General features: G+C 41.8%; 1 protein-coding gene across 4 annotated transcripts in view; it reads left to right on the top strand.

Annotated features, from left to right (window-relative positions):
* BCAT1 (branched chain amino acid transaminase 1) overlaps positions 1 to 20,191 on the top strand; it is a 105,141-nt gene that overhangs the window by 56,267 nt on the left and 28,683 nt on the right. For 2 of the 4 annotated variants that reach the window (XM_055085509.1, XM_055085510.1), the window contains exons 6-8: positions 9,812 to 9,975; positions 17,854 to 17,996; positions 18,205 to 18,321. In XM_055085509.1, coding sequence (XP_054941484.1) covers positions 9,812 to 9,975; positions 17,854 to 17,996; positions 18,205 to 18,321 — 424 coding nt within the window. The remainder of the gene's footprint in view (positions 1 to 9,811; positions 9,976 to 17,853; positions 17,997 to 18,204; positions 18,322 to 20,191) is intronic. The other 2 variants (XM_007101353.3, XM_007101354.3) reach the window with 1 other exon arrangement.

Below are 20,191 nucleotides of genomic sequence, written 5' to 3'. Positions count from 1 at the left end.
TTTTTTTGCGTTACGCGGGCCTCTCACTGTTGTGGCCTCTCCCGTTGCGGAGCACAGGCTCCGGACGCGCAGGCCCAGCGGCCATGGCTTCACGGGCCCAGCCGCCCCGCGGCACGTGGGATCCTCCCGGACCGGGGCACGAACCCGGTTCCCCTGCATCGGCAGGCGGACGCGCAACCACTGCGCCACCAGGGAAGCCCTCTACATGTTTTATAATCCATGGATTCTCCATTATTTTTATTATTTTCCATAGGTAACACCTATGTACCAATGTTTTTGTGCAGTTCTTCATGTCTTCCAGCCTCCTCTGATAATAATTGGATCCATTACTAAAATCCTTTTAGGTTTAGGACTGTAATAAACAGAAGAGTATTTATTGGAACATGTATTAATAGCTAATTAATTAGCTAGTTAAATAGCCAGTGAATAGAGACTGCCAATAAAAAGCTACCAGGTAGAAATTTGAAAAAAAAAAATTTCTAGAAAGTTTACATTATTAAGCAAAATACTAAACAGGATTACATAAACCTCTTGTAAAACATTTAAATTAGAGGATAAAATCATTCGTGATCCCTAACACTTTCTCATAAAAGAATTTCAGCATCATTTCAGTCAATATCTTCTGAAATATTTATTTACAGGTAGTTGAAAACTTAAAGAGGAACTAAAAGCTGTGGTGTTTCAAACTGCTGCTGATTGTTAATTGGAAGTTAGATAAAATCTGAAATCATAATTTTAAATAAAAAAACATTTACATAAAGTTTCTAAATCTTCACTTTTCCAGCTAAGAAGCTAAACTTATATGATTATCAGGTTCAGTACTGAATACCTGAGAAAGCTCCATCTAAAGAAGCTGGCTTGTGCTGGTTTTAACATCTGTTTTATCCAACTCTACCCTGTTTGGTAACTCTGAGAAGGTATAGCTACACATGGCGCAGATGGGCTTTTATTTCCTCAGCAATCCTGATAAGTGTACACAGGTGCTTTGACCATGGTCCATAGCAAAATATGCAAAACCACAAACTGAGATTCCCTCTGATCGGTGCTCCAAGTCTCCCACTTTTCCAATTTATCTCAGCATCACCTCGCCTACTCTCTCCACTGGGGAGGTGGTGCTAAATAATATCAGGGCTGAGAATAAGTGTCATAAGGAGGGTCGAGCCTGATGGTAGGGACAACCCTCTGGGCTGCAGTGGTCACCCTGCCCAGCCCCTCTGACCAGGTCCCAGGCTGTCTGTCACACACACATCTGCAGGCTACCAGCAGATTTGACTTTTTCAGCTGCACTCCAAGACAAGACTGACCTTGGATCTAACACATCCTTCTACTTTGGAGTGCCCCAGATATATTTCTGGAGTTGAGCTCAACTAGAGAAGCTGTCTGCTTCAGGTTAATACCACCTGCAGTGCACAGAATACAATTTGGACAATGCAGAACAACATTTAAAATCATTTCACATAAAGTTTCCCCATCCACAACTTCACTGTAAACCTTTCAGTATGATGTTTTCATGAGAGCTCGAATTTTATTTATTTATTTATTTTTTTATTTTTTTACTTTTTTGTGGTATGCGGGCCTGCCTCTGTTGCGGCCTCTCCCGTTGCGGAGCACAGGCTCCGGACGCGCAGGCTCAGCGGCCATGGCTCACGGGCCCAGCTGCTCCGCGGCACGTGGGATCCTCCCGGACCGGGGCGCGAACCCAGTTCCCCTGCATCGGCAGGCGGACGCGCAACCACTGCGCCACCAGGGAAGCCCGAGAGCTCGAATTTTAAAATCCTGCTGCCAAATGGTCCGCTCTGATTTTTGGTTCACTCCACAGGGAGCTTAAGGACATGTAAATATCATAGACGTGTCTTTCTTTTCCTTTTATCACCTTGTAAAATCTTTATATTACATATATAATTTTACGTATAATCATAACAATTTCCATGAAAAGAATTCTCTATTCACAGCCTTTGTTTATTTATGCTTATACACCTTTTCATCTTTTCCCTTTATGATTAAGCTTTATAAATGAAAGGATCTGAACAGATTTGAAAACTAGTTATTATGGCAGCAATTTGTAACCGTTCTCCGGACACACAGGCTCAGCGGCCATGGCTCACGGGCCCAGCCGCTCCGCGGCACGTGGGATCCTCCCAGACCGGGGCACGAACCCGTGTCCCCTGCGTCGGCAGGCGGACTCTCAACCACTGCGCCACCAGGGAAGCCCATGTCCACACTTTTAATGTATTCTGTTGCAGTCCTATATGAGAGGTTATATGTATCTCATTACACTATTTATAAACAGTTAAAACTCTTACTTGCATAACTATTAACGTGTTTTATATTAACAGCCCCCTTTTTAGTATCTTCAAACCTCAATTATCTGTTTTTAGAGATACAGCTTGTCTCTATTGATTTTAGTCTTTGATGATCAGCTTGCTATTATCAGGCCACTCTTAACAATGGACATCCTCTTGAGGCTGTTCTTGCCCATTTCAACATTATTACAGGGGAAAATTGTCTTTATTCTCTTTGTTTTTACTTTTTTGGAGTGTTATGGTTAATAATGATACCGCTCAGTTCATGGCACTTACCATCACGGGGCAGAAGGGGGGCCATCTCTTTGTTTTTTAATTCCCTTTTATCTTCTCTACTCTCATCTCCTCTTCTGCCATTGGAAATCATTCTTATGTATTGAATGAATATTCTTTTGGTTTATATGGGTTTTAAGTATCTCTTATTACCTTGGATGCCTGTAATTTTAATTTCTATAAATGATTTTGTCTTACACATCTCATTGTGTCTCTTAGCGTTTTCCCTCTGTGCTGTGTTTCTCATTTCTATCCAGGTTCCTATGTGTAGATCCAGTCCATCACTTCTAACTGATGCAGAGTTCCCCACGCTGGACACTAACCACACTTTGTCCAAGTTCCTTTACTGGGATTCCATTTCCCTATTTCCTTATATGATACTGCAATGAGCAGTTTGAAAATATGCAACCTAGGGAATTGCTGAAAGAGTTACTATTTCCCTGAAAGATGCCGTAGGCCAAGGATAGATGTAGGTCAGTGTGGTGAAGAAATGGGGCCTGGTTGAATAAGAGTGCTTGTTGTGGTAACTCGGATGGGAGCTAATAAGTGCTTTCCCGTCTTGTTTCTGTTTTTGTTTTTGATGGTAATTTAGTTTGACAAGGATGTCAATACAATTCATTGGGGGAAAGTATAATCTTTTTTTTTTTAAATTTTTATTGGTGTATAGTTGATTTACAGTGTTGTGTTAGTTTCTGCTGTGCAGTAAAGTGGATCAGTTATATGAATATATACACATATATCCACTCTTTTTAGATTCTATTCCCATAGAGGTCATTACGAATATTGAGTAGAGTTCCCAGTGCTGTACAGTAGGGTCTTATTAGTTATCTATTTTATATCTAGTAGTGTGTGTATGTCAATCCCAATCTCCCAGTTTATTCCAACACCCCATCTCGTCTTAATGTAAATCTGCCTTCATGTCCATTTCCTTTCCTCCTCTGAGCTACCAGCTTTCCTGCTCTCAATTATATTTGACATAATCATTCCAGATTTTATATATTTTATAATATGTTATATGTATTCTATAACACACATGTATAGTCACACTAAGTCTAAAGTTCATTCACAATGCTTCTGAGTTTAGGAATATCGGTTTTCACATGAAACCTGCCAGTATATTTCTGGGATTTTAAAGGAGGGATTTGGGGGAGGGAAAAATTTGATAAAAAAATTCAGATAGTACCAAAAGTATACAGTGGAAAGGAAGTTTCCTTCCTACTCTCATTCTGATCCAGAGTCCACAGTTCACCTCCTTCTGAGCAATTCTTGTTGCCAGTTTTTCTTATATCTGTCTAGAGATATATATAGATAAATATACACACCTCTTACCTGCTTACATGTGTTTGTACATTAAGTATTATCCTTCTCTTTACAAAAATGGCAGTAACTCTTTGCCCCGTTTTTGCCAATACTCAAGACTGTTTTTAAATGATTTTTCTTATTGGCTGTGTTCTTCATTGCTGCACGTGGGCTTTCTCTAGTTGCAGCAAGCGGGGGCTACTCTTCATTGCGGTGCGCGGGCTTCTCACCGCGGCGGCTTCTCTTGTTGCGGAGCACAGGCTCTAGGCATGCAGGCTTCCGTAGTTGTGGCACACGGGCTCAGTAGTTGTGGTGCGTGGACTGTAGAGCGCAGACTCAGTAGTTGTGGCGCACGGGCTTGGTTGCTCCACGGCATGTGGCATCTTCCTGGACCAGGGCTGGAACCCGTGTCCCCTGCATTGGCAGGCGGATTCTTAACCACTGCGCCACCAGGGAAGTCCAGAGAGGGGATATCTTAGTCGGCTTGGGCTGCCATGACAGAATACAAAGATTAGGTGTCTTAAACAGCAGAATTTATTTCCTCACAGTTATGGAGGCTGGAAGTCCAATATCAAAGTGCCAGCAGGGTGGGTTTCTGGTGAAGCCTCGCTTTGTGGCTTGTATTTGTCCACTTTGTCACTGTGCCCCTCAGGGCTTTTCCTCTGTGTTGGGGGAGGAAGGGGGGTGCGGGAGGGAGCAGGGTGCACTTGCTCTGGGGTCTCCAGGCTGACAGGATTAGGCCCCCATCCTTGTGACCTCATTTAACCTCAGTTACCTCCTTAAAAGCCTTATCTCCAAATGAATTCACATTGGTGGGTCAGGGCTTCAATGTATACATTTTGAGTAGAAAATTGAGGAGGAATCTGAAGGGTTCTGTATGGTTTGAGCATGGGTTGCCTTGAGTATGAGGGCTGTGGTGAAGGCTGAGTGTAGAAGGAAGGTCTGGTTTGAACTCTCTTCCCATTAGGAAATCCTGGGAATTTCACGGGGTTTTGTTTTTTGGTTTTTTGGTTTTTTTTTAATCAAACTCATATCGAAAAAGAGCTCTGGACTAAGAGTAGAAGATGTAGAGCTTAATAAATGAAACTTTGGGTGAATCATTTGAGCCTCAGTTTCTTCAACTTTAAAAATACTTCCTGGATTGTTGGATTTTCTGAGATAATGGCTATGGAATGTCTTGGAAACCGAAAAGTACTGTGTAATTATTGAGGATCGTTGATTATTTTTTTAATCTTAAACCAAACCAACTAGTTTTTCCTACAGACACATTCACACTCAAGGCCCCACATGGACCACTGGTCAACCCCATATCTCTTACAGTGCCCTGTTAGTCTGATGTTCTTTATCATTTTTCCCTCTAAGTAATCTTCTTCCTTAAGAACTGGTAGGATTTTTTTTTTTTTAATTAGGCTATTCTTTTTTTTTTTTTTTAACATCTTTATTGGAGTAAATGAAACTTTGGGTGAATCATTTGAGCCTCAGTTTCTTCAACTTTAAAAATACTTCCTGGATTGTTGGATTTTCTGAGATAATGGCTATGGAATGTCTTGGAAACCGAAAAGTACTGTGTAATTATTGAGGATCGTTGATTATTTTTTTAATCTTAAACCAAACCAACTAGTTTTTCCTACAGACACATTCACACTCAAGGCCCCACATGGACCACTGGTCAACCCCATATCTCTTACAGTGCCCTGTTAGTCTGATGTTCTTTATCATTTTTCCCTCTAAGTAATCTTCTTCCTTAAGAACTGGTAGGATTTTTTTTTTTTTAATTAGGCTATTCTTTTTTTTTTTTTTTAACATCTTTATTGGAATATAACTGTTTTACAATAGTGTGTTAGTTTCTCCTTAATTAGGCTATTCTTTGGATAAAAAAAAAAGTGATTTGGATCCCCCCAAAAGTTCTGTTCTCTTTGAAAAATGTTCCCCTGTTATTTCTAATTATCTTTTTTCTTCTGTCTCTTACTTGCCTTGCCTGGCAGAATTGTTCTCAAGCCTCCTCATGGCTGCTGTGCTTCTCTGCTTTCCAGGCCAAAACACAAACTAGTAAATAGTACCTTTCTCAGCTTGCTGAGTGCTCACTGCTGTCAGACCCCCTCTGAAATCCTGCCTTTCTATAAGGTAATTTTCTGACTGACACAGACAGAAGTGGTAATTTCCACTATGAAATGTATCTTTATTTTCCCTCACACCCAATTGTCCTGTTATTCTGTGGAAAATGTACACATATTTAATACCCTTATATATACATGTATATATTTATTTGGTATTTGTGAGGTATAACTTATAAAGTAAAAAGAGTATTTTTTTGAACACATCAGAATTTCAACTTCATGTGGTCCCTTGAGACATTATAAGCTTTGCACCTGAGATTTTATATACCTCATTTTCCCTGGGGTTTCTTTTTGTTTGTTTGTTTTTAAATAAATATCTTTTTTTTTTTTCTTTTTTGGCTGTGTTGGGTCTTCGTTGCTATGCGCGGACTTTCTCTAGTTGCGGCAAGCGGGGGCTACTCTTCCTTCGGCGCGCGGGCTTCTCATTGCTGTGGCTTCTCTTGTTGCGGAGCATGGGCCCTAGCTGCACGGGCTTCAGTAGTTGCAGCACACGGGCTCAGTAGTTGTGGCTTGCGGGCTTAGTTGCTCCACGGCATGTGGGATCTGCCTGTACCGGGGCTTCAACCCATGTCCCGTGTGTTGGCAGGCGGATTCTTAACCACTGCACCACCAGGGAAGTCCTCCCTGGGTTTTTTTAAAAGCCCCTTTCAATTCCTTATTTATTGAAATAATCCAAGAAACTAGTAGAGAAGAATTTTTAAAAATCAATCAAAATGACATTGGAACTGGTCTACATAACAAATGTTACTATCTGCATTTTTATTTATGTGGCTTTTGTTTTATTTCATCAGAAGCCTGACCTTGTCATCATAGACTTTTGTTCATTGCCATTTGATTAATTTTTTAAAAAAATAAATTTATTTATTTATTTATTTTTGGCTGTGTCCAGTCTTTGTTGCCACACACAGGCTTTCTCTAGTTGCGGCGAGCGGGGGCTACTCTTCATTGTGGTGCGCAGGCTTCTCGTTGTGGTGGCTTCTCTTGTTGCGGAGCTTGGGCTCTAGGTGCCTGGGCTTCAGTAGTTGTGGCTCGCGAGCTCTAGAGCACAGGCTCAGTAGTTGTGGCGCACGGTCTTGGTTGCTCCGTGGCATGTGGGACCTTCCCCGACCAGGGCTCAAACCCGTGTCCCCTGCATTGGCAGGTGGATTCTTAACCACTGCGCCACCAGGGAAGTCCCATTTGATTAATATTATACTATCATAAACTACTCTTAATTGTAGGAGTAGTGCAGAATTTAAATTGCTTTCCATGAAAGAAAGGAGAATTAAGAAAAAGGAACAAATAATGGCTCGTTGAGGGTAGGAACAGACCTAATCAGCAAGTTCCCTTCCTGATCCATAAAGTTACCTTTTACTTATTCTCACTCATGAAGCAGTGTGACCATTTTCAGTAAAGTCACAGTTCTTTTCATGAAAAGACATTTGACATAAATAATCATTTAAGGATGAAGGTGACTGAGCTATGATCAACACAAGTACTTGAAGTGCTTGTAAAACATGAGTTGACCTTGCTTAAATTTAAAATAAAATGTTAGTACACATAAACACATTTTTTTCTCAGCATTGAAAAAAAACTCTAGTCTATTATTTACCTGCTTGCTAAGAGTAAAAGTATTGCTTAAAGGTTTATCAAGATACTCTTTTCTAGAAATAGTTTAATACATGTTGTTCTGTTTTCCATCTCTGCTCTCTCTACTACCACCTAGTGGAATAAATGCAAGTTTACCTGTCAATTAAATCGGGAAGGAAGTGAATAAGATGAAATTTATCTCTGAAAAATATTTCCATGATGATGAGTTATTGTTAACTTTTTAAAAAATATTTACTTATTTATTTGGCTGCGCTGGGTCTTAGTTGTGGTGTGTGGGATCTTTGTTGCGGCATGCGGGATCTTTTAGTTGAGGTACGCGGGCTCTTAGTTGCGGCATGTGGGATCTAGTTCCCTGACCAGGGATTGAACCCGGGCCCCCTGCCTTGGGAGCATGGAGTCTTAACCACTGGACCACCAGGGGAGTCCCTGTTACTTTTTTTAATAGTGTGTAGGTTGCAAAAAATACGTGAGTGAGAAAATTCCAGGCATTCATGTGGTATCTAATGAAATGCTTATCAGCTTGTCCATAAATAAGCTATTTTATTTAGAACATTAGAAACTAGGTAAATTACTGCGATGTGTCCTGCATATTGTATTTCTAAATTATGTTGAGAAGCTTAATTCTTCATTACAATGGTCAATAAAAAAATTTTTTTTAATATTAAGCTTCAAAGCATCCCTGATATGAAGTGTACTTACTTAACTGATAGGTATATAAAAGTGCAGAGATAAGATAGTCAATTTTTATCAAAGTTGGGAAGAAAGGCAGATGTGTGTGTTATTCTGAGGATTTCTTTGCCAAATAACGAAACCAAAAAAAGCAAATGGAGTTTAAGGCTCCTCATTCTTCCTTTGTAGGGGTGTCCTCTTTAGCCCCCATTAAAGAACAGACACAAATGAGCAAAAAAACAAAAGCTGTAGTCGCTTGCTGACTCATTTCTTTAACTCAGTTATCCGTCACCTATAATCCGTTTGCTCTGGGGCCAGCCAAGCCCTGCGTGGTCCTCACATTCACATGGAGTGTGAATGGACTGAGCTTCCCATTTCCTACGCCTTTCCGATGGCATCAGTGTGCACATGTACAATCACATTTTATTCTGCTCACGGATATTTTACCTACCTGATTCTTGATGATCTGGGCACAAGTAGTGGGTGAGGGGCCTTGAGCTAATAGGTAATGGAGGAAGAGATTTAATTGAAATTCAGAAAAAAAATATATCCCTAGGTCCACTTTCAGTCAGTTTCATCAAATATTACAAAAGCCACAAAATCAGGGGAACTGAGTCTCCTCTCATTATTTCCACGCCAGACTACTACCCCATCCAGGCAGCACAGGTTCCTTTTGAAGTCTAGACACAAGTATTTTATATCCCAATACTTCATGTAAGAGTCCTGACTTGTTTTCTTACTCGTGTGGTCTTGAATTGCACAGGATAGCCCAGTGGCCTTTTTTGCCTTTATAATACGTAGCCCTCAAAACTTTTCAGTCTCTCAGTTTTCCTCCTTAAAAAACAACTGGCAGTAATTACTTATAACTGCTTCTGTGCTGGAGGAATTTGTATGATTTTGCATCGTTGGCTTGTGATTTTCCAGTATTGGTGGGAAAGGCCATTTTCTATCTTTGTCATTCCTGACACGAATTCCTGAGTCCTTCATCCTCTCGTCTTTTTTGGGGGGATTTATCTTGTCTGGTGTCTTTGCTTCTTAGTGCAGCAACACTCTTGCTGTCTGCTGTCTCTCACAGTCAGGTGTGCTAATGGCACACTCCCCCAAGCCCACTGCCTGCTGGAGGCACTGGCGTATCCTGAAGCAGTCAGCAGTCAGAAGCAGAAGAGCAAGTTAGAGAAGCAAATATTAGGTTTCACCCCCAAAGACTGAAATCATGTCTAGGTTCTTCCCTTTTTCAGTTCCCAATCAGTGCAACACTGAAAGGTGTTATATGGCTAGTTGTTAAAAATAGACTCCTCTGAAAAAGCCTACTATTAAAAAAGTTGACAAATTTGCTTTTCCTTTAAAATCTTAGAAAGCAAAGTAAAATGGAACCGAAGAACCCCCATTCTCGGTGTTTTCTTCTGGAAAGAGAAGACCATCAGGCTTTGTGTAACTCAACTTTAGAAGTAACAGCTGTCCGTAGTCCCTTCTGGGAGATTGTTACAGATCTGTTCTGGACTTTGAGACTGGTGTCTGCATTTTAAATTAACAGTTGTGGGTACTTTTGCTTTATTACAGCCTTCTCTGGGAGTCAAGAAGCCTACTAAAGCCCTGCTCTTTGTAATCTTGAGCCCAGTGGGACCTTATTTTTCAAGTGGAAGCTTTAATCCGGTGTCCCTGTGGGCCAATCCGAAGTATGTAAGAGCCTGGAAAGGTGGGACCGGGGACTGCAAGATGGGAGGGTAAGTCAGTCTGTGTTTCTGTCTAAAGGAAAGAGTCCCTCATGACCATTTAGTTATTGCCATTTCACTTCAATACAAGTCCATATATTAGTATTTACATTGTAATGCTCATTTTTATTCTGTGTTTAGTTTTCAGTGTTTTGAATGTGCTAGTTGTTTAAAGGATAACCTCTGTGGCCCCCTCGTAAGGGAGAAACATTGACTGTTATATATAGGCAAGAGCTAAAGTAACTAAACCAGGAATAAAAGCAGTGCTTTGAATGAACTACCCCTGGATGCTGGTCCCTGGCCGCAGACTGAAAGTTGGCATTCAAGAGCATCTGGTGCTGGGGCCCAAGCTCCCACTTGGCTCCAAGGAGTCCTGTCTGGGGAAGATGCCTGCTTCACTGAAGCGCTGTCTTCATTGCCACAGATTGTAGACATACCTGCTGCCAACTGGCTGAGGGATAGCCCTGCTTTGGCTTGGTCAGGCAAGTCGCATAGGCCATATGTAGCTGGCTGGAAATAAAAGAGCATGTGCAAGCGTTAGACAATTTCAGGGGTGGACTTGGCCGTGAATCGGGAATGCCCTGATGGGCGAACAAGAACTGCTGGATTAACCAGCATGGCTCTTCCTTCGTGTGTATCACACACCCAGGGCAGCAGCAGGCCCGCAAGGTGACTCAGTGACCGTCTTCTGGGCCCTGTTACAAAATGTAGATTCATGGAGCCCTGCAGAATTGAAGGATGTGCTGCTGGGTCGCCAGAGAGACATTGACAGCTGGCTTTGACCCCTCCATAGACTTTATTTCCTTCTTTTCTACCAAAAAAATAAGCATGTTGACGAAATTCTATGTCCTGTCATCCCTGTTGGTATTCCCTCATAACTGCATTCCCTCAAGGGGTTAGAGAAACCCTGTTGGAGTCCATTAAACTAAAGAAGTCGCTTTTTTCCTTCTGCGCTAGAGCACTCCTTCCTGACTATGCCCTAGGCTAGCCAGGTCCAAAACTACTGTTGTTTGCTCTCTTGATGTCTTTTTTACTTGTTCAGACTTCTTCACAGAGCATATGCATATGCACCACTGCATACCATCTGTATTACTCTATTAAAACTTCTCTTAGAGTGCAGTAAAGCAACAATCTTGATGAAGAGATAATAACTTAAAAGTTTTTCTTCTTTAAACCTTGCTCTCTAGCTCCCCCTACCTGCGTAGGGAAAAGTTAACATGGGAACAGAGAAATTGGAGGGAAATCTTTAGTTTGGTGTCTAGGCAGATTGTTATTTGTTATAAAGAAGATATAATGCAGTCTCACAGAATATATGATCACTATAGGGCAATTAAAAATTAATACTTTCGGGGCTTCCCTGGCGGCGCAGTGGTTGGGAGTCCGCCTGCCGGTGCAGGGGACGCGGGTTCGTGCCCCGGTCCGGGAACATCCCACATGCCGCGGAGCGGCTGGGCCCGTGAGCCATGGCCGCTGAGCCTGCGCGTCCGGAGCCTGTGCTCCTCAACGGGAGAGGCCACAGCAGTGAGAGGCCCGCGTACCGCAAAAAAAAAAAAAAAAAAAAAAATTAATACTTTCTGGGACTTCCCTGGCAGTCCAGTGGTTGAGACTCCGCGCTTCCGGTGCTGGGGGCGCAGGTTCGATCCTTGGTCGGGGAACTGGGATCCCACATAACACGAAGCTCGGCCAAAAAAATAAATAAACAAACTTTCTGTACAACACAAGGAGTGAGCCCCAGTGTTACTATGTACACCTAGTGTATCAATATTGGCTCATCAGTTATAACAAGTATACCGCACTAGTGCAAGACATTAATAGTGGGGAAACGGAAGTTGGGGAGTAAGGGTATATATAGGAGCTCTATTTTTTGCTCAGTTTTTCTGTGAACCTGAAACTGCTCTAAAAAATCAAGTCAATTATAAAATAAATTAATAGTTAAGCTCAGTTGGACCAGGATCAGTGGAAGTTGACTTGAAATCTCTTAGAGGAGAGAGTACTAGATCTCATAAGTAAAAGGAAAAATGGCAAGAGGGCAGGCAGGAACCAAAGAATGGACTTGTCTCACACACGCCTGTTGTTTCCAAGAAGTTCCAAAGCTCTCTACTCCTGTCCTTCCCACCTGGAGGAGTCCAAGGGAAACAAAGGATTTTGCATTTACCATCATCCAGTTTAGTTGACAAAGACTTTTGTCAGGAACCTTAGATTTGTGTATTATTGCTCTTTTCTAAACATAATTAATAGCTACCTTCTAAGCTTTTTTTAAAAAAATCAATTAGTATTTATTAAATAGCTATTGATTTTCATAAGCTCAAGAACTTTCTGCTTTCTATCTCAGTGAATCGGAAGAAGGGAGAGGAGAATATATATATATGTATTCTAAGATTATTTCACTGTTTTGAAGCCATCAGAGATAATATTATCCTTTTATTTCTAAGCGTACTTTAGTGAGAAAATTAACAGTGGCACACGGTTGAAGGAGAGTTCTAGCACAGTGGTTCTCACCTATGGGTGCAAATTGAAGTCACCTGGAGGAGCTTTGCCACCGAGTGATGTCTGGGTCCCCCTGTTAGAGATTCTGGTTTAGTTGGTCTGGCAGATAGCCTGAGCGTCAGGATTATTTTTATTGTGCAGCTAATCTTGAAAAGCACTGAGCTAGAAGTCAGTCTTTCATCAGAGGAACATCTTGATTCTCAGGCAATTTCTTAGTTAATTTGGACTGATTCAGGCCTCTCCCTCTCTCCATCATAATTTTCCTTCTTTTCCCCTTATATTCTCATTCTGCATTTGAGTGCAAGCTTTGAAGTCAGAAGGACCTGGCTCAAAAACCTAACTCCTTGGGCATGTTACTTGTCTAAGCCTCAGTTTCCTCATTTATAAAGTCAGGGTAATAATGCCCACTTTACCTGTGAGGATGAAGCAAGAGAATATAAAGTGCATAGGACCCTGGCTGGCATATAGGGAGCTCTCAGCAAGTGTGATGGTAGAACCAAGCAGTTACCAGAGTGGACTTGGGAATCAGATATCTGAGAGTCATACACATACATAGTCATACACGTCACACATCTGCGTAATCTTGTACAATTAAGTCCTCTCTTCCTTCAAGTCCTCAAAAGTATAATAAAGTCTAGGGTTGTGTTGAGACAATTCATTGAAATAATGGGGTTAAGTACTTAGTACCCTGCTTGGTAGGTGGTACCCTCTCAACAGACAATAGTTTCTATTGTAAGGCTCTCTTTCTTGTTTCATCTCCAGGACTCTCTTTATCTTAAGAGCAATCAGTTGGATTTCACACAATAGAATTTACTCTTTGGGAAGGATGTATTTAATATTTCCATCTCCCAGATTCTATTTAAAATTATATTAAAATTTTTTCCATGTAAACAGTTTTCCCACTTTTTCATTTTTCCCTTTACTCCAAGAACATGTGTTTCTCTTCTGAATATTGGCAGCACATGGGAGGAAACCCAAATATATTACCAAGGTATCAATTACCCTGTGGCCATTAATAATACAGTTTACATCTGAGAGAGAATTTTTTTTTGGTTGCCTGGGTCTTCATTGCTGCCCGCGGGCTTTCTCTAGTTGCGGCGAGCGTGGGCTACTCCTTATTGCAGTGTGTGGGCTTCTCATTGCGGTGGCTTCTCTTGTTGCAGAGCACGGGCTCTAGGTGCATGGGCCTCAGTAGTTGCAGCAGGCGGGCCCAGTAGTTGCAGCACGCGGGCCCCAGAGCGCACAGGCTTCAGTAGTTGTGGCTCAGCCTCAGTAGTTGTGGTGCACGGGCATAGTTGCCCCATAGCATGTGGGATCTTCCCAGAACAAGGATCAAATCCATGTCCCCTGCATTGGCAGACGGATTCTTAACCACTGCACCACCAGCGAAGTCCTGAGAGAGAATTTTTTTTTTTTTTTGCGGTATGCGGGCCTCTCACTGTTGTGGCCTCTCCCGTTGTGGAGCACAGGCTCCGGACGCGCAGGCTCAGCGGCCATGGCTCACGGGCCCAGCCTCTCCGCGGCATGTGGGATCTTCCCGGACCGGGGCACGAACCCGTGTCCCCTGCATCGGCAGGCGGACTCCCAACCACTGTGCCACCAGGGAAGACGTCTTCCCTGAGAGAGAATTTTGATACACACTTGTGTTTGGGGAAAAATACCACCTATAAATAAATACTCCGTTTCCTTGCAATGCACTGAAGCAGTCGGGGTCTTTAATTTTTTTCCTGCCCAAGTAGCTTTATGATGCTGGGGAGCCATGGTTTTGATTCAGCCATACTCTCAAAAGTGTATGTTTGTTTTTAGAAGTTTCTTTGAAAGGCTAGATATTCACACTGAAAATTCTCTATGTGCTTTTGAACAGACCAAAGGGCATTATACTTAGGAGAGAAATTGTTTCTTTATTTTCAGATGTTTGTCTCAACAATTTTATCTTATGAACTAGAGAAAAGTCAATTAAAATAGTCATTATAAAACAACCTTGGGCTTCCCTGGTGGCGCAGTGGTTGAGAATCTGCCTGCCGATGCAGGGGACACGGGTTCGTGCCCCGGTCCGGGAAGATCCCACATGCCGCGGAGCGGCTGGGCCCGTGAGCCATGGCCGCTGAGCCTGCGCGTCCGGAGCCTGTGCTCCGCAATGGGAGAGGCCACAACAGTGAGAGGCCTGCGTACCACAAAAAAAAAAAAAAAAAAAAAACCCCACCAACCTTAATTTCATTAGGATATAACAGGCTTATAGAGCCTGTTTCTTAACTTTTATTATTTTATTTTTGCCAAACAATCTATGCAGTATATCAAGCAAGTATTTTTACTTGCCAAATGAATTCAGTGATGCAAAATATGAACTGACTTTTGCTTTAGTTCATTTATAACCCAATAGTAGAAGTAAAAGAGCTGCATCTGGGCCTGCTGGCTCCAAACCCATGCTCTTTCTACCAGACTCCCCCTGCAGCCTGGTTTATACTCATTAAAAAGTACTCATGATTTAACTCAGTTACTGCCTATTTGCCATTAAAAACGAAAGCCTGCTGCATATCAGAATTGTGTCATCTCCAGATTGACCGATAATTTACATTTTATTACCTGTTTTTTTTTTGTTTTTTTTTTTGTTTGTTTGTTTTTTTGTGGTATGCGGGCCTCCCTCTGCTGCGGTCTCTCCCGTTGCGGAGCACAGGCCCCGGACGCGCAGGCTCAGCGGCCACGGCTCACGGGGCCAGCCGCTCCGCGGCATATGGGATCCTCCCAGACCGGGGCGCGAACCCGGCTCCCCTGCATCGGCAGGCGGACGCGCAACCACTGCGCCACCAGGGAAGCCCATTACCTGTGTTTTGAAGTATACATATTGAGGGTCTTTTAAAGGAATCGTAACACCTTGGATTGAATGAACCCCTTCATGCCCCAGATTGCAATAGCCCTGTAGTATGATGCCTGTTTCCCGTGGCTTTCTAGAATAGTTTAGTTATTAGTCAATAGTCTTTGAGTTACAAGTCAGAAAACCAGCTCAAACCATCTTAAGCAGAGAAGGGATTGATTGGCTCGTGTAAGGAGGATGGTAGCTGTGGACTAATAGGAGCTTAAATCCTTGTTGCCAGGTTTCTTCTGCCCTTGCCTGTGTCCTGCCCATGCTGCTTCCTCCCCAGTCTCTCTCCCCTCCCTTTGCCTCTGCTTCATCCTGCCTCCGTCTCTTGTCATAGCTTCTGGCTATGGGTTGACTTAGGGCTCTCCTACTTCAGATGCCTTCTCCTTTGAAGGCTGGTGATTATATGGACACAGTAGACCCAGGCTTACGTCCTAGCACACAAGCTGCCACTACTCTCAAAGGGAGAAAATACATCTTTCAGGTTTCATACATTAAAATGAATGAGTGGGGCTTCCCTGGTGGCGCAGTGGTTGAGAGTCCGCCTGCCGATGCAGGGGACACGGGTTCGTGCCCCGGTCCGGGAAGATCCCACATGCCGCGGAGCCTGCGCGTCCGGAGCCTGTGCTCCGCAACGGGAGAGGCCACAACAGTGAGAGGCCTGCGTACCGCAAAAAAAAAACAAAAAAAAAAACGAATGAGTGAATGAACTCAAAGAAGAACTTATGAGCAGCTTAGTTACTTGCCCACCCTTTTGTTCGGTTGTGGCAGGACAAGATGCTATGATTGTCAACCCAAGCAGAATGACTTGGCTCCGTGGGAAGAGCCAAAGAGAATATAGTGGGAAGAGTACGTGTGCAGATGAGAATGGCACGTAGCCACTATGATATATGGCTTTTGTGCTTACCTTACACTTTGACTTAGACAATACTATAGTTTTTAATCTTGCCCAGATGTAGAAGAGATCATTGAAAGGCCTAGGTGGGTATTTTGTAGAAGGTAACATTAATGCTTTGTAGCAGTTATTATTATATGTTTGATTATTTCTGTGTACTTCTGGGGGTTCATAGTCCAAGGTTGGCCTAGGGTTTATTTCCTATGCCTGATTGTGTCATATGGCAGTGCTTCTCAAACTTGTTTGCTAATATCCTCTGAAAGCCAAGGAAAGTGAATTATATAATCAGGGACATAGAAAGGCAAGCAAGCATCACATTTACTTGAGGACTGTCATGTTTTATCTAAAACATTGATTCATATTTTGTATTATACTCCATAATTTTCCCATTTAAGTATAGTAAAAGATAAATTTAAAATATTACTTCCTTTTCTCCTAAAGCAACATAAAATTGGAGAACTCATTAATGAGGACGGTGAGAGAGCTAGGGATCTTTATGAATGAATCTACCCATGCCAAATGTAATATTTTTTAACATCTTTATTGGAGTATAATTGCTTTACAATGGTGTGTTAGTTTCTGCTGTGTAACAAAGTGAATCAGTTATACGTATACATATGTTCCCATATCTCTTCCCTCTTGCGTCTCCCTGCCTCCCACCCTCCAAATGAAATTTTAGGGTATAAAGAACATTAATATTTCTGTTTAGTTTAGAATTCAGTTCTCCTTCCAAATGATAGACCATTTGTGAAAATATATCTTCTTAAAAAAAAGTCAATTCCAAGATATTTAAACTTCTTATCTCTGTAGTTTGAGTTTATTCTCCACGAGCCGTGTGTGTGTGTGTGTGTGTGTGTGTGTGTGTGTGTGTGCGCGCGCGTGTGCGTGTGTTAAATGTCAATTGTGTCTTGCACTCTGATTCACAGAGGAAAGTGTTCCCCTAACAAGTTTACTTAAACTTCTCCAAGGAGTCAGGTAACAAATGAATGAATGAATGAATAAACTACTAAACTACATTGTCATTCCAGGAAGATATGCCATGTTCCTTTGATTTCAAGTAATCCAAGGGGAATAGTGCTGGTTGAGAAAAACAGGCTTTTGGAATACTTTTGGTTAAAATCAGGATTTTTTAACATCTTATCTCACCTTTTAGGGAATTTAGACATTGGACATTAGGCGTTTCTTGGTTATACTTAAAGGTCTCAGAGCACAGGGTTGGTATTCTGCTAATTAATAGCTGTAACTTGATAGTAGTTACTTCTCTAAGCCTCAGTTTCTCATCTGAACCATGGAAATAATGATCGTGGCTAACTCACAGTGTTGGTGTGGGGTTTAAATGAAATGTAAAATTGATTGGTATGTGAAAAAAATACTCAGTAAGTTTTAACTGTTGTTAACTTGTCGATTTACCTGTGTTCTAACTTTTCAAGTTAGAATTCCATGATTTTTCTTTGCTCTCTCTTTCTCAAATGAGTGCAATTAGACCATTTAGGTTCTCTAATGGGTTTCCTTTAATATTATGCAGTTAACTAGAGAGTATATATTATTAAAAACTTAGTACATTGACTACATCCACACGTGAATTAAAGACTTACTGGGAGGTAGGGGCTGAAGTATAGTCATAATCAGTATGTTTCCTCTTTCTTAAAAGGAATTATGGCTCATCTCTCTTTGCCCAATGTGAAGCAATGGATAACGCATGTCAGCAGGTTCTGTGGCTCTATGGAGAGGATAATCAGATAACTGAAGTTGGAACAATGAATCTTTTTCTTTACTGGATAAATGAAGATGGAGGTAATCCACTCAGATTTCAGCTCTTGGCTCTTTTTCAGTCATTTTCAGTGGGACTGGAAAGAAAAGAACTAGAACCTTAGAACAAGAGAATAAGTAGCACGCTTGCAAAATCTAAGAAATTCTGTGCTTTTGCTGTCCAAGTAAACATGAGTTTAAGTTTACAGCATTTATAAAGATTTTGAGTTTTGTTTTTGTTTTTTGGCTTTAGATGTACTTACTACTGAGATGTCAACTGAAGGAATTTATTTATCTATCTATTTATTTATTTATTTATTTGTGGCTGCATTGGGTCTTCGTTGCTGCGCACGGGCTTTCTGTAGTTGCGGTGAGTGGGGGCTACTCTTTGTTGTGGTGCGCGGGCCTCTCATTTTGGTGGCTTCTCCTGCTGCAGAGCACAGGCTCTAGGTGCGCAGGCCTCAGCAGCTGTGGCACGTGGGCTCAGTAGTTGTGGCACACGGGCTTAGTTGCTCTGCGGCATGTGGGATCTTCCCAGACCAGGGCTCGAACCCGTGTCCCCTGCATTGGCAGGCGGATTCTTAACCACTGCGCCACCAGGGAAGTCCCAACTGAAGGAATTTAAAACTCCACAATTTGAAGATAATGCTGCCTTATCCCCTTTACCATCTTATCATTTTTCCTGAAATCCCTTGCATTTGGAGATGGGTCTCAGATCAATTCAGTGGTTATTTACCATATACTATGTATAAAATGCTGTAGTAATAAACACAGTCTACTGTTTCTTCTGATACGAAATTGAGTGTACTCTCTTGTTGCAATTCATTTAACAATCATTGCCCTTTCTGCATATTTTGACAATGCATTAGAAGCCTTCCAGATTTACTCTGGAGCTCAATTTGAATGAAGAACACTATTTTTAAGGACAGATCGATCTATTTGGGTATTGTTTTTAGATTCTGGTTCATTCGAGACCATTAATATATGTCTACTATAAAAATCAGTACTTCTTTGTTACCTTTAATATCCTGAATGCTCACTTCATCCCTCTTTGTGATTATTTTTTTTTAATTAGTTGGCAGAGACCACAGCAGTTCGGTGATGTTTTGGCAAAGTCTATGGTATTAGATTAAATGGTATTTTTCCCAATAATGGAGGGAAAATACATATATATGCATTTATTTTCATTAGAATTTTAATAGTCAAAAAATTTAAAAACATTTTTAGGCCTGTTTACATTCTTAGGCTGTTCATTTCACAGTACTGAGTGTTGAGACTAGAAATGTAAAATGATAAGTTTCTCAATACTTGTGAAGTCTCGGGATTGGTTTTAATTAAAATTTTAAATGAAATTTTAATTTTAAAGCCGCTATAGTAGCCTCTGTTGCTCTTTTGTTATTTGGCTACAAATAGAGGAAAATGGTGATTCAAATGTGGCTGACTTCAGAGCTAATCTGAGCATTACTTGCAGAGTGTTATAAGATGAGCCTTATATTTTAGTCAGGGTTAGAATAAACAGAAGGTGTAGTGAGTACACCGTGAGCTGGGGTTGACCATTGGTAATCCTTAGCATATGAAAAGCGAGGTATAGATCATGCTTTTTCTTCCATACCTGCTGTTTGTACGTGACACTCTTGAAAAACAAAATTTGTACTGGAATATTTGTGATTTCTAAATGTGAGTTATTTCATATGACCTGTATCAAAAGCCGTGCTTGAAAGTTGACAGCCAGTGTTGGACAGGCAGTATTACTTAGGAGATAATAAATTGATTCAACTCATTCTTTCCACTTGCCCACTGCCATCCCCACCCCCCAGAAAACCCACACAACCCCAAACAAAACCAGTTACATCATGCAGAAGTGGCACCATCCTTATTTATGGATGGGAGATGTCAGGATTTAAGCACAGTCTGAATCAGAGCTACATGATTTAACCAGAAACACCAGAAACTGTCCTGGTGAAAAATGACCCCTTATGCAAACAGTAATCATGAACCACTTCCACCATGGCTTTTAAAAGTCAGAAGAGAAATGAATGAATTTGTCCCTGGCTCTTATAAAATGTACAAGACTGGGCTTCCCTGGTGGCGCAGTGGTTGAGAGTCCGCCTGCCGATGCAGGGGGCACGGGCTCGTGCCCCGGTCCGGGAAGATCCCACGTGCCGCGGAGCGGCTGGGCCCGTGAGCCATGGCCGCTGAGCCTGCGCGTCCGGAGCCTGTGCTCCGCAGCGGGAGAGGCC

The sequence above is a fragment of the Physeter macrocephalus genome, chromosome 6, assembly GCF_002837175.3.
Source record: "Physeter macrocephalus isolate SW-GA chromosome 6, ASM283717v5, whole genome shotgun sequence".
In the NCBI taxonomy this organism is placed as follows: Eukaryota; Metazoa; Chordata; class Mammalia; order Artiodactyla; family Physeteridae; genus Physeter; species Physeter macrocephalus.
Note: the sequence above shows the minus strand (reverse complement) of the source record. Positions and strands in the feature narration are given on the sequence as shown.